At 48.9% G+C, this 27,150-nt stretch overlaps 2 protein-coding genes and 1 long non-coding RNA gene across 9 annotated transcripts; 1 reads left to right on the top strand and 2 right to left on the bottom strand.

Moving 5' to 3' along the window:
• The first annotated feature begins 186 nt into the window (after positions 1-186).
• Positions 187-552, top strand: LOC116099653. The gene is made up of 2 exons (XR_004122335.1): positions 187-304; positions 385-552. It is a non-coding gene; the product is annotated as an uncharacterized LOC116099653 (long non-coding RNA).
• A 4,140-nt stretch (positions 553-4,692) lies between these two features.
• Tex52 (testis expressed 52) lies at positions 4,693-14,606 on the bottom strand. 4 transcript variants are annotated; one of them, XM_031383556.1, is made up of 3 exons: positions 14,429-14,606; positions 9,677-10,227; positions 4,693-5,144 (listed from the first exon to the last, which is right to left on the bottom strand). In XM_031383556.1, the coding sequence occupies exons 1-3, from the start codon at positions 14,567-14,569 to the stop codon at positions 4,850-4,852; spliced, it is 987 nt and encodes a 328-aa protein (XP_031239416.1). In that variant the 5' UTR covers positions 14,570-14,606; the 3' UTR covers positions 4,693-4,849. The 4 variants fall into 4 exon arrangements, with proteins under 4 accessions (XP_031239416.1, XP_031239418.1, XP_031239419.1 ...); XM_031383558.1 differs by having other exon boundaries at positions 9,677-10,249; positions 14,429-14,523; XM_031383559.1 differs by lacking the exon at positions 14,429-14,606 and adding an exon at positions 12,732-14,023.
• Positions 14,141-27,149, bottom strand: Foxm1 (forkhead box M1). 4 transcript variants are annotated; one of them, XM_031383551.1, is made up of 8 exons: positions 26,950-27,092; positions 23,860-24,408; positions 22,759-22,910; positions 20,613-20,804; positions 19,054-19,182; positions 18,001-18,045; positions 17,410-17,479; positions 14,141-17,238 (listed from the first exon to the last, which is right to left on the bottom strand). In XM_031383551.1, exons 2-8 carry the CDS (start codon positions 24,362-24,364, stop codon positions 16,043-16,045), a joined length of 2,289 nt encoding a protein of 762 aa, XP_031239411.1. In that variant the 5' UTR covers positions 24,365-24,408; positions 26,950-27,092; the 3' UTR covers positions 14,141-16,042. The 4 variants fall into 4 exon arrangements, with proteins under 4 accessions (XP_031239411.1, XP_031239410.1, XP_031239412.1 ...); XM_031383550.1 differs by having other exon boundaries at positions 14,145-17,238; positions 17,410-17,482; positions 26,950-27,149; XM_031383552.1 differs by lacking the exon at positions 18,001-18,045 and having other exon boundaries at positions 15,204-17,238; positions 17,410-17,482; positions 26,950-27,148.
• Between the last annotated feature and the right edge of the window lies 1 nt (position 27,150).

Here is a 27,150-nt window from a genome sequence, read left to right as displayed (position 1 = left end):
TTGGTTGTTGTTGTTATTGTTAAAAGATGAGTTCACTGTGTCACCCAGTCTAGACTGGAACTCACATCTGCTTCTGCCTCCTGAGTACTGGGATTCCAGTCTAGTCCCTCTTCCCTCCCCACAAGCCTCAGGAGCTCTTCGTTCCCACGGCTTTCGATACCCATCAGATCTGGTCTTCCCTTAGGCTTGCATGTTCAGATGGCTTTCAGGTGACCTGGTTCCTGGGACCAAGAGCAGAAGCCAGAAGGGATTCCTTACTCTGAAGGCTTCCTGTGTATCTGTGAAGCTGTTGGCATTCAGCAAGGTACAGGCTGTTTCAGGGTGTGGCTTGCTAAGAGTGTGCGTAGAGATGGGCTCTGCCCTTCTGTCTCTTCTTTCCCTCAGATCTCCAGGTATGAGGCAGGAGGCCGTTCGGGCAGACCCAGTTGCTGAGCCCCTTACCCCTAACGTCCACTCCCCACTACCTCACTGAAGGTCTTCAAGAACTTTATATCCATCAGTATATGGGTGCGGAAGTTGGGGTGTCTGTAAATATATGGTAAGATAACCTAAGCATTGCTGTTTTCACGGCGCCAGACCCAAGAGAAGAATGGGCTCCATTGTCCCCCATGTCTCCAACACCCACTGGGTACAGGGTTTCAGGAGTCCTGCTTCCACATCCTTGGCTTGCCCAGTGGGCAAGAGAGTCCTGCTTATGCCCAGGCACTTGTCCATCATGGAAGAGGCTGGCCCAGAGAGAACAATGGAAGGATATTGAGGTGAGGCAGATGTCCTCATTGAGGTCTTTCGTGTTGGTGGGGCTAGGGGTCTGGGTCTGCCAAGGTGGGGATCTAAAGTTCTTTTATACTCTAAGGACAGCGAGTAAGCAAATTGCTCTCAAAAGCTCCAGCAGGATACTTATCATCTCAGGACTTGGGAGCCTGAAGATGGAGGATCATCAGTTGGAGGCCAGCCTGAACTACATAGTGAGTTGCTGTTGAAAAAGAAGAGAGTAGGGGAGAGGAGAAGAAAGAAACATGGGGTGGAGTGCAGTGGGAGGTGCCATAGTTCTGGATATTCAAGAATATGGTACTGGGCCAGCAAGATGGCTCAGTGATAGTCACTGTGCTGCTAATTCTAATGACCTGAGTTCAATCTCTCCAGGGCCCACTTGGTGGAAGGAGAGAAAAGACTGCATAAGTCATCCTCTGAACACACACACACACACACAAACACACACACGGTTTAAAATCAAAACACGGAGCTAACAGTTATTTCACTCTGGCAAGGATTCTTGTCTGTCACTTGGATGATATGCTCTGTTGTGGGGGACAGACGTGAGAAGGCGGGACAGACAGTACAAGGCCAAAGAGTGGTGTGGGCTGGTCTTGCTCCTTTATAACAGCTTGCTTTCTAGAGACTAACCCACACTTTGTGAGACCGACATTCATTCATTCTGTGGGGAGGGGCTATGCCCACAGCCTAATAAATTCCCATTAGGCCCCTTCTCTTAAAGATCTCCCACTGTTCACAGTGCCACACTGGGGACCAGGCCTCTAAATCCTAGCCAGCCTTTATAACTTTTTGTATCTGGCTGCTTTCATTTAGCATAATGTTTTTCTTTTGCAAAAATGTCATTGTGAGGAGCTAAATAGCTATGGGGTTCACTGGGTCTGCAAGTCCGTCTGAGCCTAGACCAGGCTGGAACTCGGAGAGATCCTCCTGCTCCTGCCTCCTGGGTTCTGGGATTAGAGGTGTGCAGAACCACACCTGGCTCATAACCGCACTTTTAAACTTCCCATCTGAAGCTCCTGGCTCCCTTACTCTTTTTCTGAAGCCTCCTGTTGCTGTGTGCATGACTTCCGTGTGTGTCTTCCCCTTCCTCCCGTGTGCATGACTTCCGTGTGTGTCTTCCCCTTCCTCCCGTGTGCATGACTTCCGTGTGTGTCTTCTCTTTTCTCCTGTGTGCATGACTTCCATGTGTGTTTTTCCCTTCCTCCCGAGTGCATGACTTCCATGTGTGTCTTCCCCTTCCTCCCGTGTGCATGACTTCCGTGTGTGTCTTCCCCTTCCTCCCGTGTGCATGACTTCCGTGTGTCTTCCCCTTCCTCCCGTGTGCATGACTTCCGTGTGTGTCTTTCCCTTTCTCTCAGAAGCTTTGAGATTCACAGCTTTCCTGCTCTGCAGATCCCTTTTAAACTCTAATAACTTGTTCTTGAGATTCCAAATTACGTTTCATTGTAATAAAACATGCACACAAAATTTATCATTTTTCCCAGTTATAAGTGTGAGAGTCGGGCTGGTGAGATGGCTCTGCGGGGAAGAGCACTGATTGCTCTTCCGAAGGTCCTGAGTTCAAATCCCAGCAACCACATGGTGGCTCACAACCACCAGTAATGAGATCTGACGCCCTCTTCTGGTACATCTGAAGATAGCTCTTTGAAGATAGCTACTTACATATAATAAATAAATCTTAAAAAAAAAAAAAGTGTGAGAGTCATGGGCATTATCAACACTCCCCATGTTATGCTGCCTTTGCCACTATCTGATTCCAGAATTTCTTCATCACCTCAACAGGAATTCTGTGCGCATTAAACAATAACCCCTGGCCCCTCCCACAAGCCCCTAGTGCGTTTTCCTGTCAGTTTGCCCATCCCAGGGCCTCATCTATTATGTAGTCTTGTGATTGTCATGGCATTTTCTAGTTGTATCTTTACTGTAGCGTTTAACAGCATGCTGCTCCTCCTTAGGAGTGAATAATAGGTGCTTTATTCTGTGGACGATGGTGGAGATTCATTTAGAAGGCCTATACTACACCAGTGCCTGGCAAGAACTTCACTTAATGTTATTTCTTTATCCCAGGTATTTATAGCTTAGTGGTTTCCACTGTAGAAAACAAACCCAAAATCCAGAGGAGAGAGGTTACTTTCACACAGGACTTACAGCTGCTGAGCTGTTGAGCCAGTGCTAGCTAGGCTCTGTGGTGTTTCAAATTCTAAGTGCCTGCGGAGCTTTAGAGGGGCCTAGGGAGATGGCTCTGCGCTTAAGCTTGCTTGCTCTTCTTCCAGAAGACCCCAGTTCAGTTCTCCGCACCCAGATCAGGCAGTCCCCAGCTGCCTATAGCTCCAGCTCCAAAGGATCAGATGCTCTCTCCTGGGCTCTGTGGGCACAGGTGCTCTTAGATGCATTTAGAATGCACATACACAAAGCCACACAAACTCACGAAAACACATAAGGAAAAGTAAAATATTTTGAACAAAAGATAAGTGGAGTCAGATTCACGGGCAGACGGGCAGAAGGCCAACTTGAGCAGGCCACCCACTTGAGAATGTGCACTAAGAGAGGGTTCCCCACCATTTGATCTCTTTCCCTATAGCTACTCGTCCTGGCCCTCCCCACCAGGCTTTGCTGCCTGCACCTCAGTCACAGAATACTCCTAGCTGTTGCCTTTTGCGGGCCTCCACTTCGAGTCTTGTCTCTGACCCAGAGTCAATGCTCAGGCCTGTGCAGTCAACAGTCACTCAGGCCCCGGGCCCTTAGATCACTCAGATGACTGCTGCCTTTCTTAGGGGGCTCTCTGAGACACCACGGCCAGCAGACTGGTACTTTCTGAGGGGCAAGAAGTCAGTTGGGCCAGGCGGTGGTGGCACACGCCTTTAATCCCAGCACTTGGGAGGCAGAGGCAGGTGGATTTCTGAGTTCGAGGCCAGGCTGGTCTACAGAGTGAGTTCCAGGACAGCCAGGGCTACACAGAGAAACCTTATCTCGAAAAAACAACAAAAAAAGAAGTCAGTTGGGTTCAACACAACACAGTAGCTAGTGTTGGTTCAAACTTTGGGAGTCTAACCCCAAGTAGTTTGAGGCATATTTAAGCACATCACAATTGGGCAAAGAATTTTCTGGTGAAAATTAACTCAATCCTGTGTACATGACAAAGCTTAAGATGTGACAGCATCAAAACTTTGTAAAGGACAAGTGATGCCCTCTACAGAGACGGATTAATCCTATAGAGGAACTGAGAGAAACAAGCTCGTGGTAAGGGCCTAGGGGAGGATCTGGAGTGGTCTCAGCCACACAGGTTAGTGCAGAGGGCACCAGGCTGTTAACCAGCCTTCCGAGCAGGAAACAGGTTATACATCCCTCGCTTTGAAGAGACGAACCTGTGTGTTTAACATTCCCTAGGGCTTAACTGTGAGCACAAGGCCTCTGTGACCCCTACGCCATTCACCTTGACTATCTATTTCATTCTGCTCTTGCCTGCTGAAGACTGGCTCCCTTCCTCAGGCCTGATTCTCTTATCTGGCACCATCTGCCATCAAATTCTGCAGAGGGACTTACGAGCAGCATTAGGCTCACTCTAACAGTTGTGTCTAGTCTCAGTCCAGGTATCTGATAGTCCACGAAGGCGATGACCCCTAACCAACCTCAGTGTCATTGTGAATGTGTTCTGAAAATAGAGACAGCTTTTTTTTTTCTTTTTTGTATATGATAGGAATTGAACTTAGGACTTCACTCTTGCTAGACAAGTGCTCTACTACTGAACTATATCCCCAGCCTGCAATTCCTTGCTCACATTTCTTCCCACGCCCCCACCCCACACACCCCTCACCACTCTATCCTTTAGAGCCTACAGGTATTCTAGCTGCCTTGCCCTCTCTCCCTGCCCCAATTCTCCCACACTACGATGAGTCTTCCAAGAAAAACACAGAACAATTCAAGCTTCAGTAATGTCTCCAGAAGCCTGCTACAGAGGTGGCATGAGGCCAGAGGATGGCTGAAAGGTCATTCTGTAGGCCCAAGTCCTCAGTCTCCTGGGGTCTCTTGCTGAGAAGGCTAAGCTGCACACCCTAAAGCCCACTATGGTCTTCTCTTAGACATGTCCAGGTGTCCTCTTCCTCCTTCCCTCTGATGTTTTAGCAGGTCCTGCCTTAGATAGGTAGTGGACGGGCATAGCCAGCCGGTCTTTAATCAGGGTTTGGTAGTCCTTCACAAGGTCTTCACTCAGGGGCACGGTGGGCAGCCGAGCCAGTTTCAGGACCTTTTCCTGGTAATGAGGCTGAATATTTGGGCAGGGCCATCTCTTGCAGAAATTACTGGGAACTGGGTTGGGTAGGAACTGGAGGCCCCAAGGCACAAGCCTTCCACCAGTAGATATGTACTGGGACCTGTTGGGAAAGTGGTTCAGAGACAACAAAAGTCAAGGGAGGGCGCCGGGCATGGTAGGGGAAGAAGGACAGATGGCGATTTCTACCAGCTATTCAGGGATCAGGCTATATGCCACACAGGCATTTTAACTGTGTGCTCGTGGCATTAGATGAGCCACGGTGTCTAGCTGAACACCTCTCATCCTTTGCACAATTGTATAGAAAGCACCTGCTTTTTTTCTTAAATTTGCTTTTTGTTACATATTTTATTATATTAATTTTGCTATGTTAGGTGTGTGAATGTCTTGCCAGCATGTAAGTACTTGTTAGCATGGTACCAGTGGAAGTCACTAGAGGGTGAGGTCCCCTCAGAGTACACTTTCAGATGATGGTGAACAGTCATGTGGGTGCTGGGAATTGAACTCCAGTGCCCTTAACTGCTGAACCATCTCTCCAGCCCCTCACCTAGATTCTTTTTTTTATCTGTGTGTAGTGCTAGGGATCAAACCCGGGACCCAACATGTGTGTGCATGGTCAGCACTCCACCACTGAGCTACACCCTAACGCAGTTATCCGCTCTTTGCTTTCTTCATTCTTCTTTCCATCTCAGTACGTGGTCCATGATGGTCTCCATCTTGAGATCTTCTTGCTCCACCTTCAGAACACTAGGATCACAGATTTCTACCACCCTGCCTGACCCTACCTCAGGGTTCTGTTTAGATGCCAGCTGTTCATCACATCTCCCCTGTTCTACTAATGCAGTGTATACAGGAAGACCGCCGAACTCAGCGTAGCGGAGCAGATGACTTCCTCTTCATTGGTGGCCTGTAGTATTAAATTGAACAGTAGTAAACTGACTTAAAGACAAAACAACAACACTGTTGAATAGTAGCAGACTTTCTGTGCTTCAACAGGCTTTGTGTTCAGCAGATAATCCTCTTTGCCGCTTTGAGCCTCTTGCATGGCCGGCAAGAAACTATCTATATTCCTGACCCATGTCCCTACTTCTGTGATTCTTTGAAAAATTTCCCAGGGATGTAGCCTAGTGGTAAGAAACCTTGCCAAACACGTACATGAGCCTAAGTTTCTATCCAGAGAGTCCTAGGGATTAAGATAGACTCTCACATAGCCCAGATCATGTCCAGTTCATGTGGGACAAAGCATTGAACCTAGGATCTCATGCATGCTAGGTAAGCACTCTACCAACTAACTGAGCTTATGCACCTCCCCACCCTCTTTTCTGAAAGACAGCCTCATGTAGCCCAGGCTGGCATCAAACTTACTATGTAGCCAAAGATGGCCTTGAACTCCTGATCCTCCCGCCTTAGTCTCCCCCAAGTGCTAGGACATAGGCATGCACCACCATGTCCCACATGGACAGCAGAGAAAGCCAGGAACCCTAAGGTGACTCACCTCAAAAAGTCACTAACCTCTGGTGCCATATTTTACAAATTGTATCTGGATACACACACATATGTATGGTACATGTGTGTATGTAGTGTGGGCATATGAGTGTGCAGGTGCTGAGGCAGAGGCTAGAAGAAGTCAGCAGTGCCCTGCTCCTTCCCTTTCTGCCTTACTCCCTTGAGACAGAGTCTCTCACTGACCTGAAACTTAACATTTCCGGGGGGCTAACTGACCAGTGAGTTCCCAGAGTCTGCCAGTCCAGGCTCCATCCTCCAACGTTGCCAGGGTTACCAGCATGCGTGGCTGCACACAGCTTTTCCTACACAGGAGCTGAGGAGTCAGGCTTGGGTCCTCATGCCTTTGTAGCAAGTGCTCACCCCCTGAGCCATGTCCATGCGAGTGCCTGTGTGTGGGCTGGAGGTGGGACCTGGCCTTGCACACGCTAAAGGCCCCCTGAGCTGCACTCCCATGCTCCACTGGTTGATTTTAATTGAAAATCTCTAGATGTAGAGATGTGGTGGCATGCACCTTTAATCCTAGCACTATGAGTTCCAGGCTAGCCAAGGCTACAGAGAGACCCTGTTTCAAAAAAAAAAAAAAAAATTCTCTTAGTGCTGAAGAGATGGCTAAGTAGTCAAAAAGAGCTTAGTGCTCTATCAGAAGAGCAGAGTTCAGATCCCAGCATCTATGTCAGGGGCTTACAAAATCTTGTAACTCCAGCTCCAAGGGATCCAATGCCCTTTTCTGGCCTTCATGAGCACCTGTACACACACACACACACACACACACACACACACACACACACACACACACACCCTCCCTATGAGGGACAGGCATGAGAGGAGCTGTGTAATAACCAAACAATCCCCTCTAATGTCTCTCTGCTGGGACCACTCCAGCTGAGCCTGGATGGTTCAAACCTCTCCTCTGTAACCTTCCAAAGGCCTTCTAACCTTCCAGCCTTAGCCCTGGTTTCTGCATTGAGGGGTGGAGGGGTCACTCTAGCCCATAGTAGTCCTACCTGCCCAAGAATTTCTGCAACATCAAATTTCTAATTTTTTTTGTTTTGTTTTTGTTTTGTTTTTTTTTTTTTTTTTTTTTTTTTTTTTTTTTTTTTTTTTTTTTTTTTTGTTTTTTTTTTTTGTTTGTTTGTTTTTGTTTTTTTTGAGACAGAGTTTCTCTGTATAGCCCGGGCTGTCCTGGAACTCACTCTGTAGGCCAGGCTGGCTTCAAACTCAGAAATCCACCTGCCTCTGCCTCCCAAGTGCTGGGATTAAAGGCGTGCGCCACCACCGTCCAGCATGTTTTTCTTATCATATATTGTGCATAAGGGATTTCACTGTACTCCATTCCTGTATATGATGTGTTTGGATAACATTCACTCTCAAGGTCCTTTCTTGTCCTCCTCCTCTGGGGACCCCCTTCTTCCCCACCAGTGTGCATGACCCAGTGCGCTTCATTAGGATTTCTTACAGGAGCACAAGCTCCCCAGCAGCGGCCTTGAAGGGAATCTTTCCTCCAGGAGCCATCAGCTTGCCTCTTATTAACCCTCTGGAGGCAGAGACAGCACCTCATGTACCCACCCTCCTCTCCTCCTAGACAAGATAGCACCTAACTTTGGTTCAATTTCTTTCTTCCATCTTTCATTTTCTCTATGGAGGATAGAACCCAAAGCTCCGAGCATGGAAGCAGGTATCGCCCCACAGAGCTGCACGCTAAGCTCCTGGTGTGGATCTGTTACACACTGACAACCATTTCATCCTTACCCAGTGAGGCAAATGTTTATGATCCTCCTTTAATGACTGAGTCTGGAGAAACCAAACCACTTGTCAGAATGATGATCTTGGGACTTCATTCTGACCCCAGGTTTCATTTCTGCTTTCTCTGTTAACAATGAACTTTATGGCCAGATGTGGTGGCTCATGCCTGCCCACCACTTGGGAGGTAAAGGCAGGAGAATCATGAGTTCAAGGCCAGTTGTGGCTACATGAGACTCTAGCTTTAAAAAAGGGATTTACTGGGGGTTTAATACTCTTGTGCCTCAGGAATGTAATACCTTCTATATTCTCTGAAAGGAAGGAAGGAAGGAAGGAAGGAAGGAGGGAAGGAAGGAAGGAAGAAAGGAAGAGAGAAAGAGAAAGGAAGAAAGGAAGGGAGGGAGGGAGGGAGGGAGGAAGGGAGGAAGGAAGGAAGGAAGGGAGGGAGGGAGGGAGGAAGGGAGGAGGAAGAAAGAAAGAGAAAGGAAGAAAGGAAGGAAGGAAGGAAGAAAAAGAGAAAGGAAGGAAGGAAGGAAGGAAGGAAGGAAGGAAGGAAGGAAGGAAGGGGTCTGGAGCGAGATGTCTAGTGGTTCAGAGCACTGGATCCAGGCGTACTTCCTAGCACCCACACAGCTGCTTTCAGTTGTCTGAAACTCCAGTTCCAGAGTACCCAGTAGCCTTTTCTGAGGCACTAGGCAGGCACGCTTGTGGTGTACAGATGTGCATACAGGAAAAGGAGCACCCATACACATAATTTATTTAAAAACTTAAAAAAGAAAAAAAGGCAGGCAGCCATGATGGTATACATATATAATTCTAGCACTCAAGAGGCTGAGGCAGGAGAATTACCAATCAAGGCCAGCCTAGACTACATGTGAGATCCTGCCTCAATGAAACAAAAGAAATGTAATACTGACACTCACCCCCTTTCTCTCCCTCTCCCTCTCCCTCCCTCTCCCTCTCTCTCTCTCTCTCTCTCTCTCTCTCTCTCTCTCTCTCTCTCTCTCTCTCTCTCTCTCACACACACACACACACACACACACATACACACTTTAGGTACTTTGCAGGTTCAGTATGATTTTGGTAGATGTCTCTATCTTTTGAAAGCATAGTTAAATAATAAAGGGCCTTTCCACTGGCTACGCTTCCCATGTCCACAGCATGTGGTCAGCTACTTTCAGGAAGCACTTGGGAGTGTGCCCTCTACGGCAGAACATTTGCAAAGCATTTGCAAGGCCATGGGTTCGGGCTACACAAAAGAAAAAGGCACAGGTAGCCATGAGTGGGAAAGTTGGAGAAGCAAATTAGATACCAGAAACAGGACTGGGGAGAGGAGGGAGGGGCACAGGAACGTGGGCAGAATCACTGCCTGAGAAGGGGTGAGCTTACTTCTTGAAGTTTGGTGGAGGTAGGATATTGCCTTCAGCATCCAGTGGAGGAGCCCTTAATTCGCTCCTAAGCTTGAGTTTCTCCACTTCCTTCAGCTCTTTCACTGTTCTCGCAATTATCTGCTTCTTTCTGTGCATGTCCACAAACATGGGGGTAGCATTGATGAAGGACAGGAAGCTGTGTGGGCCCATCCAGGAGGGCGGGGGGATGCCGGGCTGTGTAGCAGGGAGGCAGTGGGCATTGGAGTGAGTCAAATATCGCCAGACATTGCTGTCATAGGGTACATCTGGTCTGGTGGGGAAGGTAGCAGGCAAACGTCCCACATCAAGCCATGTGTGAAAGCCCCAGGTGTGCTCGGCTTCGTCCTTCCAAGGACAGAGGGCCCGGCGACGCACCTTAGACTTCATCTCTGTGCATGGTGGCTGCTTCAGGGCCAGCTTGTGGTAGCCTTGCAGGGTGAAGCCCGGGAGCTCCGTGGTCTTTTTGGAGAGGAGGAACTCACGCTGGGTCCGAGTCTGATGGGTTGGGAAGGATTCTCTGGCATGGATCATCTAGGGAGACATGAAAGGGAGCCTAGAATGGCTGTGGCAGCAGAGAACCAGGATGTGGCAGAGGTGTTCTGCTTTCCTTCTCAGGCACAAGCCAGCCTCCTCCAACCCAGGACTCATCAGGACTAGGCGGCCCTCACAAGGAGGCATCTCTCTATTCCAATTCTATCAGGAATGTCTGTGCACACATGGCACACATGTACATTCCCATGGGTGCATGTGCACATGTATATATGTGTGGAAGTCAGGAGACAGCTTTGGATGTAGCTCCTCATGAGCCATCCATCTTGTTTTGTGTGTGTGTGTGTGTGTGTGTTTTCGAGACAGGGTTTCTCTGTATAGCCCTGGTTGTCCTGGAACTCACTCTGTAGACCAGGCTAGCCTCAAACTCAGAGATCTGCCTGCCTCTGACTCCCAAGTGCTGGGATTAAAGGCATGTGCCACCAATGCCCGGCAGTTGTTTTATTTTTTGAGACAGGGCATCTCTAGGAATTACTAATATGGCTACACTGAGTGGCCATAAAGCCTCAAGAATCAACATCTCGCCGGGCGGTGGTGGCGCATGCCTTTAATCCCAGCACTTGGGAGGCAGAGGCAGGCGGATTTCTGAGTTCAAGGCCAGCCTGGTCTCCAGAGTGAGTTCCAGGACAGCCAGGGCTATACAGAGAAACCCTGTCTCGAAAAAAAACAAAAAAAAAAGCATCAACATCTCCCCACTCCAGTCCCCAGCTCTGGGATTATAAGTGTTACTATGCAAAACCTTAAAAGAAAATTACTGTTAACAATGGACTTTACAGCCAGATCTGGTGGCTCATGCCTGCCTACCACTTGGGAGGTAAAGACAGGAGAATCATGAGTTCAAGGCCAGTGGGGGTTGGGGTGGGGGGGCGGTGGTGGTGGTGGCACACATCTATAATTCCAGCATTTGGGAGGCAGAGGCGGGCAGATTTCTGAGTTCAAGGCCAGCCTGGTCTATAGTGTGAGTTCCAGAACAGCCAGGGCTATACAGAAAAACCCTGTCTCGACAAAAACCAACACCCCCCAAAAAAGAAAATTACTTATAAAAATATTTTTTACTTTATGAGTGTTTTGCTTGCAAAATGTATGTGTGTACTGTGTGTGGTAATCTCAGAGATCAGGGATCCAATGGAGTTAAAGTAGTTGTGAGCTGCCCGTGGGTACTGCGAATCTAATGTAGATCCACTGCAAGAGCAGCAAATGCCCTTAACCCCTGAGCCATTGTTCTAGCCCCATGCAAAGGTTTTTTGTTGGTTTGTTTTCTCCTATGAGTTCTCAGGACTGAACTCTGGTCCTTATGCTTGCATAGCAAGCACTTACAAACTGAGCTGTCTCTCAACACTGTCAGCTTGAAGGGTTCTAGGATATGTAGGCTGCAAGCCTCTGGCCCACGTGAAAGGGACGATCTGGATTAGGTTAACAGAAGTGGAAAGAGATGCACTGACTCTGGCGCCACCGTGCCCTGGGCAGGGGTCTTACATTGAATAAAAAGCCGAAGGCAGGCTGAGCACTAGCATTCCTCTGATCCCGGCCAACCATGTGAACACCTGCCTTAAGCTCTTGCCATGATTCTATAGTTCTGAACTGAGAGCCAAATAAACCCTTCTTCCCTTTGCTTTGCTGGTCAGGCATTTTGTTTCAATGAGGCAAGTAATTGCCACAATCCAGAAGCTACCATCCTCCATGAGTTCCACAGACTTATCAAATCTCATTCGCTCTCCATTGATTACATCTTGGCTTTGATTTCCCATTCTCTCAACTTTCACATCACATCACATCACATCCATACATACATACATTACATACATTACATACATACATACATACATACATACATACGTGTGTGATGTGTGACTTGCCTATACATATGCCTGTGCACCACATACATGCCTAGTCCCAAAGGAGGTCAGGAAAAGGCATCAGATCCCCTGGAACTGGAGTTAGAGATGATTATGAACAACCATGCAGGAGCCTGGGAGCCTGAGTCCTCTGGAAGAGCAAGCAGTGCTTTTAAAAACTCAGCATCTCTCTAGCCCCAACTTGCTTAAACGTTTTGTTTCTTTATTTAGTAAATGTGTCTGGGGGTGTTATGGAGTGTGTGGAGGTCAGAAGACAACTTATGGAAGCCACTCCTCCCACCAATTCTGGAGAACTGAACTCGGGTTCAGGTTTGGTGGCAAATGTCCTTACTCTGGGTTATCGCCGGCCCCCAACTTTCACTCTTCACCACTCACCTCCATTCTGATGTCCTCTTATGTGTCCCTGTAGACACATCAGACCTAGGGGATGACCCATGCCGGCCATTCTAGAAGCCTATCTTCCCCTTTCCTGGTCCTGGGGACGGACACCTTAGGTAATTTCCCAGGAGGAGGGCTAGTGGTCTTTCCATGCCAGAGTCCATGTATTACCTGTTCTGTCATAGACATTTCCCCTCATTTCTCATTAAAGGTCAGCTGGTCTAGAAAGAATCTAGAATATTCCTTCCTTACCTTTTTTGTGCCCTCTTTCCTAAACCCTGATGAGCAAATATCCAGATTCTGCTATGGTTTGTGTAAGTGTCCCTCAAAGGCCTGTGTAAAAGGCTTGGTTCCAGTTTGAGGACTAATTGGGAGGCAGTAGGCCGAGGGCTTAGTGGAAGTTAGGCCACTGGGGACATGCTCTTAAGGGGGACAGTGGGACTCTGGGCCCTTCCTGTCTCTTTCCACGCTCTTCCTCCATTTGCTGCCGCACAGTCTAGAGCAGCAAGGCCAAATGACCACACACAGAAAGAAGGCTCTGCCAGGAGCCCAGGTGAACCTGTCTTTTGAATTATCACAAGTATTTTGTCACAGAAGTAGAAAACTGACAAGTCCCTATGTCAGATTCAGAAAGACCCTGTTGCAGTAAGGAGTTCACACGAGGTCTCAACTGAGTAGGAGAGTTCAGGTTTAAGCTGTGTTCAAACTCAGCGTACTTAGCTATGTGAAACACAACGAAGAGCTTGTTCATAGTCAGCCTAGGACAGAAATGTTCCTCCCTCTCAGCCACTCTAGGGCTTTCCTCACTCTAATACACCCACCAATTTCTTCAGCACCACCCTTAAGTCTTACTTCTTAAAAACAAAAAACCTAGTGCGTGTATAAACACATGCAGGTCATAGCGTGCATGCGGAGGCCTGCGGACAGCTGGTAGGAGGTTGTTCTTCCACCACGTGGGTTCTAGAGCTGGAACTCAGGCTGTCAGGTGCAGCAACTGTCCTGAGCACCTGAGCCGACTTACTGGCCCGCTTGCAGGCTTGTTCTCTCCTTCCTTCCTTCCTTCCTTGTTCCCTTCGATTTTGTGAGATAAGGTCTCACTCGCTGCCCCGTGGAACAGGCTGGTAAATGCTGAAATCACAGACATGCCCCTCTGGACCTAACTCCTGTAAGTCCTCTACAAGAGCACCCAGAGGAAAGGTCTGTGAGCTAACACACACATGCGCAGTCTATCCCAGGCACGACAAGAAGTGCTTGTCACTCCGCTTACGAGGCAGAAGCAGAGCTCCACAGGTTTGGCAATAACATGGCACAGGTGTGCATTTCAACCAGCGCTATACAGGGAGGTTCTGTCTCAAAATTACACTCAAACAAAACCAAAACTGGTCATAATGACAAAGACCTATACTGCCAGCCCTTGGGAAGGCTGAGACAGGGTTACTGCAGGCTAATAGTATCAGGCTAGCCCAGGCTACATAACAAGACTGCCTCAACAAAACAAAAACCCCTAAAATCTGAAAATGTTATATCTCAAATGCTGAAAAAAATGTCTCCCCCTGGGCAAAGGCATGGTGTCTCAAATGGAAAATTCCACACTTGACCTTTGTGATCAGTCATACTAAAAATACTGCATGCATTAAATCACCTCCAGGCTGTGTACAAGGTACGTATGAAACAAAGGAATTTTATATTAAGTTTGGGATCCTTTCCCAACATAGTTTGACATACATACATACTCCAAAATCCAAAACTAAATCCCAAAGCTAAGCACATTTCTGACCCCAAGTCCTTTAGATAAGGCCTCTTCAACCTGTTAGGCAGGCTCCTCCTTTCTGTCCTGAGCTCCAAACTCAGGGTACCACAGGATGAAAGCTGAAGACAGCTCATGTACCAGAGAGCCTACTGCTCAGGACAAGCTGAAAGGCTGGCTACAGAGTTGGGCCCCACCCTACCTTCAGGAAAGGCTCCCTGGTAGGAGATACATGGCTCAGGTCTGGCTGTTGGAGACATGTTTTCTTCGGGATGTTGGCCATTCTTCCTCTGAGGCAGAGCCAGGAGAGGCAGCTTTGGAAGAAAGCCCTTTCTGGTACCATTGTTTGCTGCTAGGGTTGCTATGGTGATGCTTCCTGATTGGTGCTGCTGGGAGGAGGCCCTGGCCTGTCCTGGGAGGCTCCTCAGTCTCTGATGCTTTTCTTGTGAGGCAGGGAGGGGGCAGTGCTGTCAGTTCTGGTTACAAACTTGGTAACAGGAGCTGCTCTGGGAGAGCCTTGCCTAGGAAGGCTAGGGAGTAGGAAGCAGGCTGGCTCTCAGGCTTGGAGCTGGGATAGAGGTGGTAATGAGACACCTGCAACAGGCCTGGCTTTCTGGCCTGAATGTTGAATGGAATGGGAGGGAAATGGAGGACTACAACTGTTGTTGTTACTGAGGAATCAACAAGGACCTAAGTCAAATTCTGATCCCATGGAACAAGGTCTAAAGTGGCAAGGAAAAGGTGGGCAGTGCAGGGGAACAGAGGGAAACCGGACTCTGTGGACAGGATCTCATGTAGCCTAGAAGGGCTGATCCTCCTGCCTCTACCTCTCAAAGGCTGAGATTATAGATACGACAAAGCATCCCATCAGACAAAGCTGGCAATTTCAGAGTCACAGACAGGTGCAAAGAAGAGCACCCGTGAAAGGCCGTGCATCGGGGCAGGCCTTGCCCATCATCTCCAGACTCCACCCCTCATCAATTCTGAGACCAGTGCCACCCGGGCTTTATTCAGTAGGTAGTTACAGTAGTGTTCTTGTGTAGCTTGTAGAGTGGGGTCTAGGGTGGCTTTTTGTAAAGCTCAGGTGCAAGCTAAGGAAGCCAGGCAAGTCAGGTCACTCCCTCCTTCTCAGGCCCCAGCCTGAGATCTCAGTGCTAGACTCCCTGGCATGATTAGGAACACTACCATGTGAGTACTCATGCTTTTGCTTCAGGCACACCCATCCCCCTACACTCAAATCCAATAGGCTTTTACAGCAGGATTTCTTCATGCAGTGCCACTAGCTTGGAGACATGGGGGCTGTGAGGAAGGGGCAGTAAGAGGGATCCTGGCACGGCAACCTGGGTGTCTAGAAGCCTACCGCAGAACCCAAAGTGTGGAGAGACTGCAGGTCCTTCCCCCACAAGCAGAAGCAAAGTGCAACCCTGGCACCTATCCATCCTGGCCATCTCTGGATAATGAGCTAAGAAAATACGCTTACACTTATAATTACAGGACAACTTGGGGGGAACTGACACCATTTACAAGGGTTATCCTGCCAGGAGCATTGGGTGATTAATAGGCACTTCCTGGTCCTCACAGCTCGTCACACCCACTTCACTTGCCAGCAGGGAGTGGAGGACTCCAACTCTGGGAGATCCTATTGCTTGCATAGGTCCCAGCAGTGGCTTAGATGTGGCTATCATCTTGACATAATTAGGTCAAAGGGCACAGCTCAGCCCTTGCCTGCTAGCTTCACTCAGACGGCTTGGGGTGCACTGGGCCACACAAGTGCCAGGACAGAGGCGGCCTGAGTGGCAAGGGCAAGACCTTGCCTCTATCGAAGCTCAGGGATGAACTGAGACCAGTTGATGTTGTCGGGGCCCAGAGGGTCCTCCTCCAGGCCAGGGAAACTGATGTCTAGAAGAATCTTGCTGAGGCTATCATTCATTGTGTCCAGGACAAGGCCTTCTGTGAGAGAACGGTTGGCTGAAAGGTTGGGAGCCTGCAGCTCCGGGGAGCCAGGCTTGGGGCCTTCCAGATGTGGTGGTGGAGAGCTGCTGAAGGGGTCAGAGGCAAGGTCAAAGGGCTCTGAGTTGAGCAGCTCCCGGGGTGAGTCAAAGAGGGGAACACTTTTCAGAGGTGTGGTATTCAGCTCCATCAACCCCAGCGAGTCAGGCAGAGGGCCAAAGGCACCCTGAGGGGTTCGTACTGGGCTGAAATCTAACCCCCCAACTTTGGCTGGAGGTGTGAGCCTCCAGGACTCAGGATCTCTAGAGAGCACAGACTTGCTAGGAGTGGAGGAGACGGGCAATGTCTCCTTGATGGGGGTCTTGAAAGGTCCTCCCTCCTCCTGAGGGCAGCTGAGCTGGGACACAGGCTCCGTGGACTCCGCCAGGAGCTCCATGGCTGGCCGAAATGTGCTGGAGTCCTCTGAGAAGAACAGCTCAGGCTCATCCAGACAGGGCGGCTGAAGGTGCTGCTTCCTCCGGGATCGGCTCACCTCCCTCTTCTCTCTTCGCTTAGTCACCAGCATTTCTGAGACACAGCGTGTTGGAGACTTGAGCCCACAGTAGGACTTCTTGGGCTTTGGAGTAGGAGAGCAGGAAGAATCTTCCCATGAGTTGGATAGTTCCTCTTTCAGTGATGGACACGGAGAGGGCCACTCTTCCAAGGGAGGGCTCTCCACTTTGATAGGCCTCTCTAAGTGTGGTATGTCCTCCCCAGGCTGGATTTCTTCCTCCTTAATGGACTGAATAGGAAGCAAAGGCAACAGCCCTTCTCCAAGCAGGGGCTTCTCCTCCTTCAGTGGTTCTGTGGCAGGAAGTGGGGCTATCCCTTCACTGGAGAGCAGCACCTTGGGTGCAATGCGGACTCGCTTGCTATGACGGGCGAGCTCTGAGCTCATGAGAGATGCTGCCAACGGCAAGGGAACCTTCACGGAGGGCTGCAACACCAGGGACTGGTTCACTGGGAACTGGATGGGAACCAGGTATGAGCTAACCCGTGGGAGCAGAGGCTTCATCTTTCGCCCTAGGAGGAAGCAGGAGAGATCAGAGGTAGCAGTGCTAGGGGTCTACTACTTCCCACTCCAGGAGCATTGCTCAACTGTGGACTCAAATTCCCTTAGAGTTAAGAGACATAATCTGAAGATAGGCCCCAGAACCAGAATTGGGCACGTCTGAGACCCGCTCTCATACTCACGTGCGCCCAGTGGGAGTTCAGTTTTGATGGTCACATTTCTACGGAGCTCAGGATTGGGTCGTTTCTGCTGCTGCTTATTGGGAGAGAAAGAAACCTGGACTAGTAAGGTAAGGGGAGAAGCAGAACCCCACCAACCTGAGCTGATGCAGAAGCCTTTCTGGCCTAAAAACCCAGAAAGAAAAGCTGGTTTGAATGATGGATACAGGTAGGTGCAATCTATGAAGCCATGCTTAGGGGAAAGGTGGGCAACAGACAAATGAGGGAGGGCAGGACAATGCTACACCTGACCCATGGTACTCACCACCCCCAGGGAAATGCGGTTGACTATCTGAGATAGAGATAAGCCACACTGAGAGAACAGGCTGCTGCTGCTGCCCGCAGGGCCCATGCCATGCACCTGTCCTTGCAATGGCAGATCTTGCAGTGCCCACTTTGCTCTGCTCAGCACACCTTTGTGGTACTGTGTTCAGGGTTAGCAGCCACGGGGCCAAATACAGTGCCCTCCCCACGTCACAGCTTCTGCCCACTAAAGCCATGCTGAGCAGTGAAGGGAATAAGGCCAAGCCCCGAGCCAGAGGAAAAGAATCTTACTGATTCCAAGTGCTCGGGCGATTGTGGAGACCCTGGTTCCAGTGGCTGGTGGCGGCCAGGCATCGAGGGAGAGAAATGAAATGAAGTTACCACAAATGTGGCCAGTCTACCCAGACTAGGAAGAAACCTATTGTCCAAGGGACGCCATGGAGAATGTTTCCCTTCCAGGAGAACAAGCAGTACAACGGCATCCTTACCTAGAAGTTCCCAAAACAACTGTTTTCTGAAAACATGTTCTTATGGCTCCATTGCTGGTCTCTAGACTTAAAGAAGGGCTTCTTTGGCGCAAATTACAAAGCTGGAGAGATGGGTCAGTTGGTAAGAGAGCTTGCTGTACCAAGCATAAGGATCTGAGTTCAGATCCCAGGACCTACACTAAAAAAAGGCCAGGGGTGGCCTTGTGTGCGTCTACAACCCCAGAGCTATGAGGGGTGGGAGTGGAGATAGGTGGATTGAAGGGGTTTGCTGACCCCAGTGTAGCTCCAGGTTCCACAAGAGAGCCATCCCAAGGAAATAAAGAGAGTGATAGAGAAGGACACTCAAGGTCTTGCTCTGGCCTCTACACATGGTATGTGCACTTGCACACAGACGCCCTGCCCTGCCATACCAAATTACTAACCTAAGTAAGAGACCCAGAAGTTGTAACAAGTGTCGACACTAAATAGAGGAGTTAGAGAAAGACTCCTCTCTGGTCTAGTGCAAGGACTGTCACTTGGTATCTGTCAGCTGTTCAGGGCATTATGCAAGTCATTAACTGGGTGACTGGCTTCTAGCTCCCCCCAGTCAGAGAATGCCAGGAGTGATGCTGCTCCCCCCCCTTTTTTAAATTATTTATTTTATATATGTGAGTATACTATAGCTGTCTTCAGACACACCAGAAGAGGGCACCCAATCTTATTGTAGATGGCTGTAAACTACCATGTGGTTGCTGGGATTTGAACTCAGGACCTTTTGGCTCTTAACCACTGAGCCATCTCTCCAGCCCGATGCCATTCCTTTACAGAAGGCTCAGTAACCACCAACTGGCTTTCCAGATGAAACAAAGACACTCACCTTAAACACTTGGTCCAATGTCAAGTAGCGATTGGCGCTTGGGTGAATGGTCCAGAAGGAGACCTTGCCATTTGCAGATGTCTCTCGAACAAACATGTCATGGAGAGAAAGGTTGTGACGAATAGAGTTCTGAAAAAGACAGATACGCAGTTATCAGTTCAGTCAGGTTTGGAATCATTGCTCTTGGAGTGAGCTGGGAAAGGCCAGGGACTCTCCCACTACGTGTAACAGATTTTGCTCAGGTCCTTGCAATATCACCTGTTGGCAAGCCCCTTCCTGATATATCACACTGCAGAGCTAACCTCAATAACACCCATCCAATTAGTGACCATGACAAACAAACGGTAACAATAAAACCCAGATGCGGCCTACGTCCAGGCTCTGAAGGTCTCAGGTGGAAGCTTCCCTCTCTACCCCTGCTCTCTATCACGGCACATGACTAAGGTGAAGAGAACACTGAACGGGATCTTTACACCTGCAACTCTTGCCGCATCACCTGTGTGGAAAATGAGGCAGGCTAAGTGGGGCACCCAAGAACCCCGTGACTTCCAAAAAGTGAGAGAGGAGAAGCCTCTGCCCACTGTACAGTGCCAGAGAAATGAAAGGTGCAAGAGCAGCAGCAGGAAAACCCATCTCTGCCTGGACACGGTGGTGCATGCCCATGTGCCTGGAACGTAGGAAGGCAAAGTAGGAAGATGACAGTTACCCAGCAAGATCCGATCTCAGAGACGAACTTGCCAAGCTGAGGATCAGATACAATGGGAGCACTGCTACCTGTGGCCTGAGCTTATGATGGGCCTGGTGTCAACTCTGCAGACATGCAGCACAGGACAGGCAGCAGAGAGGACACAAGGTCAGTCTTCCTGGCGAATCCCACTGCAAAGCCCGGCTCTAGTGCTCGGCAGGGAGTGCTCGGCAGGGAGTGCTCCGCCACTGGGCTCCACCAGTGGGCTCCGCTGGCTCCACTGGCTTCCCCTGACAAAGTTCAGTTCTACCTAAGCTTTTCAAAGGAAGGGACTGAAAAGTGAGTGAAGGGACCTGCTGCCGGCCTGAGCTCAATCCCAGAACTCCCATCAAGAGAAACAACTCCAGCAAGCTGTCCTCTGATCTTTGCATGCTCACATAATACACACACCCCTCCTCCCACAAGCAAATAAGTAAATGTGCAGAGACAGACAGACAGACAGACAGACACACACACACATACACTGTGTGATTCTGATAAAGATTCCTAGGCATCTGCCTTAGAATCCCCATGCATCAGATGAAAACCAAGACAAAACCGGCCCAGGTGGGCAGGGTGGCATACCCTTGCAGTCCCATCTACTCCTAAGGTTGAAACGGGAAATTTATAAGTCTGAGGCCATGCTGAGAGCATGTAGGGAGGCTGTCTCAAAACAAGAGATGAAAAGAAAAGGCCCTGCCCACTAGATATTACAGGAAATTAATCTTGGGGCCACTGGCTCATTGTTCCTTTGTTATTTTTCATCAGGACACAACCTAAAGCATTATGAAAAACAGACCAGAATGCCCTTGACACTGGCTATGGGACACAATACCTTCCAGCCTGGCTTGGCAATGTGCTTAAAATAAGGGAAGTGGTCCTCAATCCAAGTGTAGATATCCTTCAAGGTCATACGCTTTCTCTCAGTGCTGTTGATGGCAAATTGGATCATGGCCATATAAGAGTAGGGTGGCCTCTCAGACACAGAGTCCTGCCAAGATGTTGGCGCTCCTGAGGCCTCCTCAACCTGTGAGGTGAGAGAAGCCAAAGGGGAAGAGAACAGAGAATGACACACAAGTTTACGAGAACCATTCCCCACCCCAAGTCTACTGACAACATCATCCAGAATAATGGTCCCCAACCTTCCTAACTGACCCTTTAATACAGTTCTTCACGTGGTGACCTCTAACCATGAACCTCTTCATTGCTATTTCATAACTGTAACTTTGCTACTGTTATAATTCTAATGTAAATATCTGATATGCAGGATACTTAATATGCAACCCCAAAGAGGTCATGACCCACAGGTTGAAAATCACTGCTCTAGGGGATAACAAATGAACTCATTTGAGACCATTATTCTGTAATGGAATTAAAGTTTAATTAGTCTAGGCTCCAACCAATTAGGAACTGATTCCCTTCCATCCTTTTCCTCAAAATAAATTGCCTGGTAAGAAGTCTAGAGGCAGGGCTGAAGAGATGGCTCAGCGGGTAAGAGCACCGACTGCTCTTCTGAAGGTCCCGAGTTCAAATCCTGGCAATCACATGGTGGCTCAAAACCATCTGGAATGAGAGCTGATGACCTCTTCTGGTGTGTCTGAAGTCAGCTACAGTGTACTTAGATATAATAATAAATCTTTTAAAAAAATAAAAGGGTTATCCAAACACACGCACACAAAAAAGAAGTCTAGAGGCTAGGGACATAGTTCAGTTTGATAGAGTACTTGCCTAATACACATGAAGGCCTGGGTTTGATCTCCAGTACCACATTAAAAAAAAAAAAAAAAAAAAAAAAAAGGGTCATGGTAGCACATGCCTGTACTTTCTATAGTAGAGGGGTTGAAGCAGGATGATCAAGAGTTTAAGGTCATCCTCAGCTAGTTTTTTCTAAGCTATCCCAGGCTATACAAGGCCTATCTCAAAAGCAAAAAACAAATGAGGTCTCTTCTAGTAGGTTCTCTAGTTCCGCACAATAATTTGTATGAATTTCAGACTTGCAGGCCAAAGGACTTAAGTCTGCGTTCCACCTGGATTCCTGACGAGACAGACATAAGCCCACTGTGTTTCAGTGTAGGTATAGCAGGACAGTCAAAACTGTGGGACAAAGGCTTACGACAGACACGTGCTTTTAGACAAAGAGCTGGTCATTCAGTTTAAAAATTTGAGATATAATTTTATAAGTCCAGCCATGCGTTTAAATACATAGTTTAACTGATACAAATAAAATTCCCATAGAATTTATTTTGCTATTAATATAACAGTGTATCTCCTAATAAAACTGTCATGTTATTGATGCTACATTCAATTTGTACTGTTGGGATGCTGCTTTAAAAGTCCAAGTGGCTTCTTAACCAAGACCCTTCATCATTTCCTGAATATTTACTAAGGGCCACTAAACCCAGGATATTAAAACCCGTGCTAGAGAAATACAAAGTCAGGAATGTGCCTTTAATGAGCAATGATGGGGACAGTGTAAGAGGTCCCAGACAGTAAAGTAACTCAGAGGTCACAGAGGTGGCTGTGGAGGCTCATATAATCCTAGTTACTCAGGGGCCGAGGCAGGAGGGTCCAAGCAAGGTCAGTTTTAGCCAGACCCTGCCTCAAAGTAAAAACCAAAAGGGCTAGAAATGTAGCCTAGTAGTACCCCTCTCTCTCTGTGTGTGTCTCTCTCTTGAAATAGGGTTTCTCTGTGTAGCTCTGGCTGTCAGGGAACTCACTCTGTAGACCAGGCCTGCCATTGCCTCCCTTAAAGGCGTGCATCACCACCACCAGCCTAGTGGTATTGTCTTATGTACTCTTTGGCCTTGGGCTCACTCTCCAATACCTCCAAAAGAAGAACAATGTTTAAAAGAAACATTACATAGAAAAGCCTTAAGTAGTGCTAACTTGGATGTTGCTCCTGCAGTTCCTTGATCCATTTCCCTTCTTAGAAATCCCTTGCACTAGTTCTGACTTCCCGAATGAGTGACACAACAGTTCACCTTAACACGATTCTGTTCCAGGTGGCAATTCTCCTTCTCTTCCAGTTCCTGTTTAATGCTGCAGGGGCCCAGCCCATCCGAACTCATCTTTCCAAGCCACTGGATATTGGTTAAGCTGTTGTCCAGCGTGCAGCCTGCCACCTCACCACCAGCTAGAGGGAAAACAACCCAAGACTCCTTTAGCAGCCTCTTCTGAGGCCCTGCAACTCTACCAAAATCAACAGTTGGGGATAACCTCTCTAAGACCTACCCGTACTCTAAGGGACAGGGAACACATGGTAAATTGTTATGGTTCTAAGTTACTCTGCTCCATAATGGACTTCAGTAGACATTTATGAACAGTAAATTGCATTTCAATGAGCCAGAAGGAACCTTAGGCATCGGGCAAGGCAAATTTTGGATAGCTACACAAAGAAGTCACTTTTTCCCCTGGGCTTCAGTTTATTACTTTAAAATGGAAATTTACTTCCTTACATGTTTGAATAAGAATGGTGCCCATAGACACATACATTTGGACGATTAGGCACCAATGAGTGGTGATATCTGAAATGATGAGAAGGATTATAGTGCATGTGGCATTGTTAGAGGAAGTGTGCCAGTGGGGGTGGGGGCTCTGAGGTTTCAAAAGCCCACGCAGGCCCAGGGTCTCTCTCTCGCCTCTCTTGGCCCAGATCAGAATCTAAGGCTCAGCGACTGCTCCAGTGCCTGCCCACATGCTGCCATGCTTCCCACCAGGTATAAAATGGACTAAACCTCTGGAAGCCTAAGCAGAGGATGCTTTCTTTTAGAAGAGCTGCCTTGATCATGGTGTGTCTTTAAAATAACAGAACAGTCACTAAAACACACACAATACAAAGAATGAGCCAGCCAACCAACCAATGCTTTCCCAACATAAAGAGTGCAATAGGAATGCTACATTACTGTAACCATTTCAGCAGTGCCAAGGTGTTTCAATGCTCAGAGAATAAAAGAAGAAAAGCCTTCTTCCCTTGGTTCCTCCTAGACTCCTGCCTACCACAGACATCAGCATGACTGATTGAAGACCTTCCCAAAGAGGAGGAAGCCCAGCCCCCACCCCCATCTGCCTTGCAGACCACTTACCACAGCGCTCCTGTCTTTGCCTTGGAAGGGCTCCAGGTGGCTTGGGAACAGGCACACCCTTAGCTGCTGGCTTTGGTCCCAACGTCTCAGTGACCACTTCCGTTCTCTTGGAATCATTGCTGGTGTGGGCTTGAGGCTGAGGATCAGAAGGGTGAGAGGAGGCCCCCCCGGAGCTGATGAGGATGAACTTGTTAGGTCCACTGCTGCCACTCTCCTTCCCTTTGGCAGTCAGTGCTGTGATGATGCTCTGGATGTCAGCATTGTGGGGGACAGCCACCACTTGTGTGTTGGGCATGGTGGGGTGGTTGATAATCTTAATTCCGGCTGGAAATGTGCAAGAGCTGGGCTCAGCCGCCTCTTGGGAGGCCTGTGCTTGAGTAGGTTCCTGCTGGGCAGGAGACCTCTTTGCTTCTTCCTCTGATGTTTCCCTCGGGGCATTGTGAACAGGAAGGGGCAGCCTCCGTCTTTTGAGAATCAGTGGCCGACGGGGGCTGGTTCTCATCATGAAGCTGTGCTTTCACTCTCCATCGAGAATCACAAGCTTTGACCCTGCGGAGGGCAAGGACAAGCCCGCTGTCAGACGTGCTGGGGGAAGACAAACTGGAACATGAACAGCCATGTCTTCTGCATGAACAGCCAAAAGCAGGAGCTCAAAGGCCAGGGGAATGCTGCCCGGACCTTTGTCAAACCCTCAGACAATAAGTAGGTGTGATACACACTGGTAATCCCGGCACCTATAAGGTCACCCTTAGCCAGAGAGTGACTTCAAGGTCAGCATGGGCCACATGAGACCCTGTCTCAAAAACAAACGAACAAACAAAAAAATAAATAAAGTCGTATTACTGACCAAGGAAAGTTAACAACAGCAGCAAACACTTCAAGAAGGGAATGTGGGACTGGTCTGGAGTCAGTGGTCCCAGGAAGCTTAACAATGTTTGGCTAGGCTGAGGAGGTAGCTTAGTGATCGAGTGCTTGCTTAGCAAGGAACCTGGGTTCAGTTCCCTGTACTACAAAAAGGCAAACAAACAAGACAAAGACTTTGCGGAGGGCTGGCAAGATGGCTCAGTGACTGAAACCATCAGCTGCTAAGCCTGGCCACCTGAATTCAATCCCCAGGACCACTATGTTGGGAGGAGAGAACCACCTCCCCGACTTCCCTCCAACCTCCGTATATGTGCTGTGGCACACGGGCAAATCCTGCCCCCGATAAAAAGGTAAAAACATTTTTTTCAATGTTCGGCCAAAGGAGAATGTGGAATTGCCTGCCATTGTCCACTAGAATGCAGGTCGCTTGCAGTGACTGGAGAGAGGGATAAAAGACGATGGGTTGGGTGGACAGGCAGTACGGAGGAGTCCTGACAACACTCTGATTCTGCAATGATTCTTTCCATGCTAATGCAGTGGCACATTTACATCTTTGCAGGTCACAAGTTCAGTGCGTACAGGTGGAGGCAGGAGGTCCTACAACAACACTGGTGAGATCAACCCCTAGTCTGCAAGATCTCAGACAAAAGCAGGGGGAACTTCCCTGCTCATGGCTCATGGCAGTGTTGTGCAGTCTCACTTATTCCACACTTTTCAGGACTAGTGACTGAACTTAGGGCTACACACACAGCAGGCAAAGATTCCTCTAACCCTGAGCTATATACTCCAGTGCCCTTTTCCATCGGTCTCAAATAATGCACCTGACCTTAAACTTCTGGTTCTCCTGCCTCCACCTGCTAGAATCACAGGTGCAGCTACAATGCCAGGTTTATGTGGTGGTAGGGTTGAACCAGGGCCTTGTGAATGCTTGCTTGGTAAGCACTCTACTATAAAAATCCCAATACTCTTGAATTTAAAAAAAAAATTCAAGAACTGCCATTAACCACTGAGACATCTCTCCAGCCCCACTACATTACATTTGTTTGTTTGTTTGTTTTGGTTTTGTGAGACAGGGTTTCTCTGTGTAGCCCTGGTGGTCCTGGAACTCACGCTGTAGACCAGGCTGGCCTCGAACTCAGAAATCCGCTTGCCTCTGCCTCCCAAGTGCTGGGATTAAAGGCGCGTGCCACCACTGCCTGGCTTTTTTCTTTTTCCTTTATTTTTTACATTACATTAATTTTTTTTCAAAGTGTGACTCCTTTCTTTCAAAATCTGCAAAGCATTTGCACAGTGACATTTCAGTACTTGGAAGTAACTATATTCTAGTTTTGTAAGTCTAAGACTTTATTATACACCTCGATTTTCTGCTTCAAAAGTAAGATTGTAAAGTAACACTGATCTCCTCCGTACTGAGCTGTGCTGTCATTAATATGCTTAAGGTGGCTTTTATATTTGAAACAGAGTCTCATGTAGCCCAGGCTGGCTTTGAACTGCTGGGCCTTTTGCCTCCAGTTTTCTAGGTGCTGAGATTACAGGCATTCACCACTATGCCTGGCTATGCTAAAGTGGCTTTGAGACGTTAAGGAAGGAAGCATTTCATAGATTTTTATAGGTACCCAGAATAATTCATCATTAAGTTATTAAATCCTGTCACTCTATTTGGCAATCCGGTGAGAAACAGAGAAAGCAGCTGTCGGTTTAGGGCACTTGCCAAAAAAGGATTACGCTTTTTTGACATTTGCCAGCTGCTCAGAGTTCTCAAGGTCCCTTCCACCCTGTAGCTTTCTTTATACTCTGTTCTCTCGACCTCCAAATCTCAGTTTTCGTTTTGCTTCACGTTGCACCCCCCCAACCCCCCAGCACAGGGTCTATCTCTCTTTGAGCAGCCTTTTCCTAACACTCCCAATACCTTCTAGCGGGAAGGCGGCGACTTGCAGAGCCGCCCCAAAACGACCCCGTTCTCCGTATTGAACAGGGAACCTTGCAACACTCAGCTAGGATCCTGCCCTGCTGCAGTGGAGGCGGAGGTGGGGGTGACTGCAGTGCAGACTCCGAGGGCAGGCCCGTTCCCAGGGTCCCGGGGTGCTCGGAGAACGCGGCGGGAAGGCCCGCCGAGGCCGGCGGCTCAGACCTCCTTTCCCGGCGGTGCCGGACACCCCCTCGCGCCCCATAGCCCCGGCAGTCCCGACTCCGAGCCCTCCCCGGACCCGGCCGCACCCTACTCACCTCGCAGGCCGCGGCTGCTCCACGCGGGGGCCGAGCCAGGCCCGGGCGGCGGGTCCGGGCGGGACGGCCGGGTTGGGAGCCCGGGGCGGGGTGAGGGGTGAGCCCCGGCCGGGGGTGGGTCCCGCAGCGCCGCTTTCGGTTGTTCCGCTGTTTGAAATTGGCGCCGGCGGAGCGTTGCGGTCACGTGACGGAGCGTCGCCA

Source organism: Mastomys coucha, unplaced genomic scaffold (assembly GCF_008632895.1).
Source record: "Mastomys coucha isolate ucsf_1 unplaced genomic scaffold, UCSF_Mcou_1 pScaffold20, whole genome shotgun sequence".
NCBI lineage: Eukaryota > Metazoa > Chordata > Mammalia > Rodentia > Muridae > Mastomys > Mastomys coucha.
Note: the sequence above shows the minus strand (reverse complement) of the source record. Positions and strands in the feature narration are given on the sequence as shown.

What these genes read in the sequence shown, in the direction of transcription:
- Tex52 (XM_031383556.1), bottom strand. Translation starts at nt 14,569, where the DNA reads ATGGTACCAGAAAGGGCTTTCTTCCAAAGCTGCCTCTCCTGGCTCTGC. An exon ending in CCAGGGAGCCTTTCCTGAAG is followed by an intron (nt 10,228 to 14,428) that starts GTAGGGTGGGGC and finishes ATGTCTCCCTAG; the next exon opens with ATGATCCATGCCAGAGAATC. An exon ending in CCTCCACCAAACTTCAAGAA is followed by an intron (nt 5,145 to 9,676) that starts GTAAGCTCACCC and finishes CTTTCCCAACAG; the next exon opens with GTCCCAGTACATATCTACTG.
- Foxm1 (XM_031383550.1), bottom strand. Translation starts at nt 24,364, where the DNA reads ATGATGAGAACCAGCCCCCGTCGGCCACTGATTCTCAAAAGACGGAGG. An exon ending in GCAAAGACAGGAGCGCTGTG is followed by an intron (nt 22,911 to 23,859) that starts GTAAGTGGTCTG and finishes TTTTCCCTCTAG; the next exon opens with CTGGTGGTGAGGTGGCAGGC. An exon ending in CGCCCGAGCACTTGGAATCA is followed by an intron (nt 17,483 to 18,000) that starts GTAAGATTCTTT and finishes TCTCCCAATAAG; the next exon opens with CAGCAGCAGAAACGACCCAA.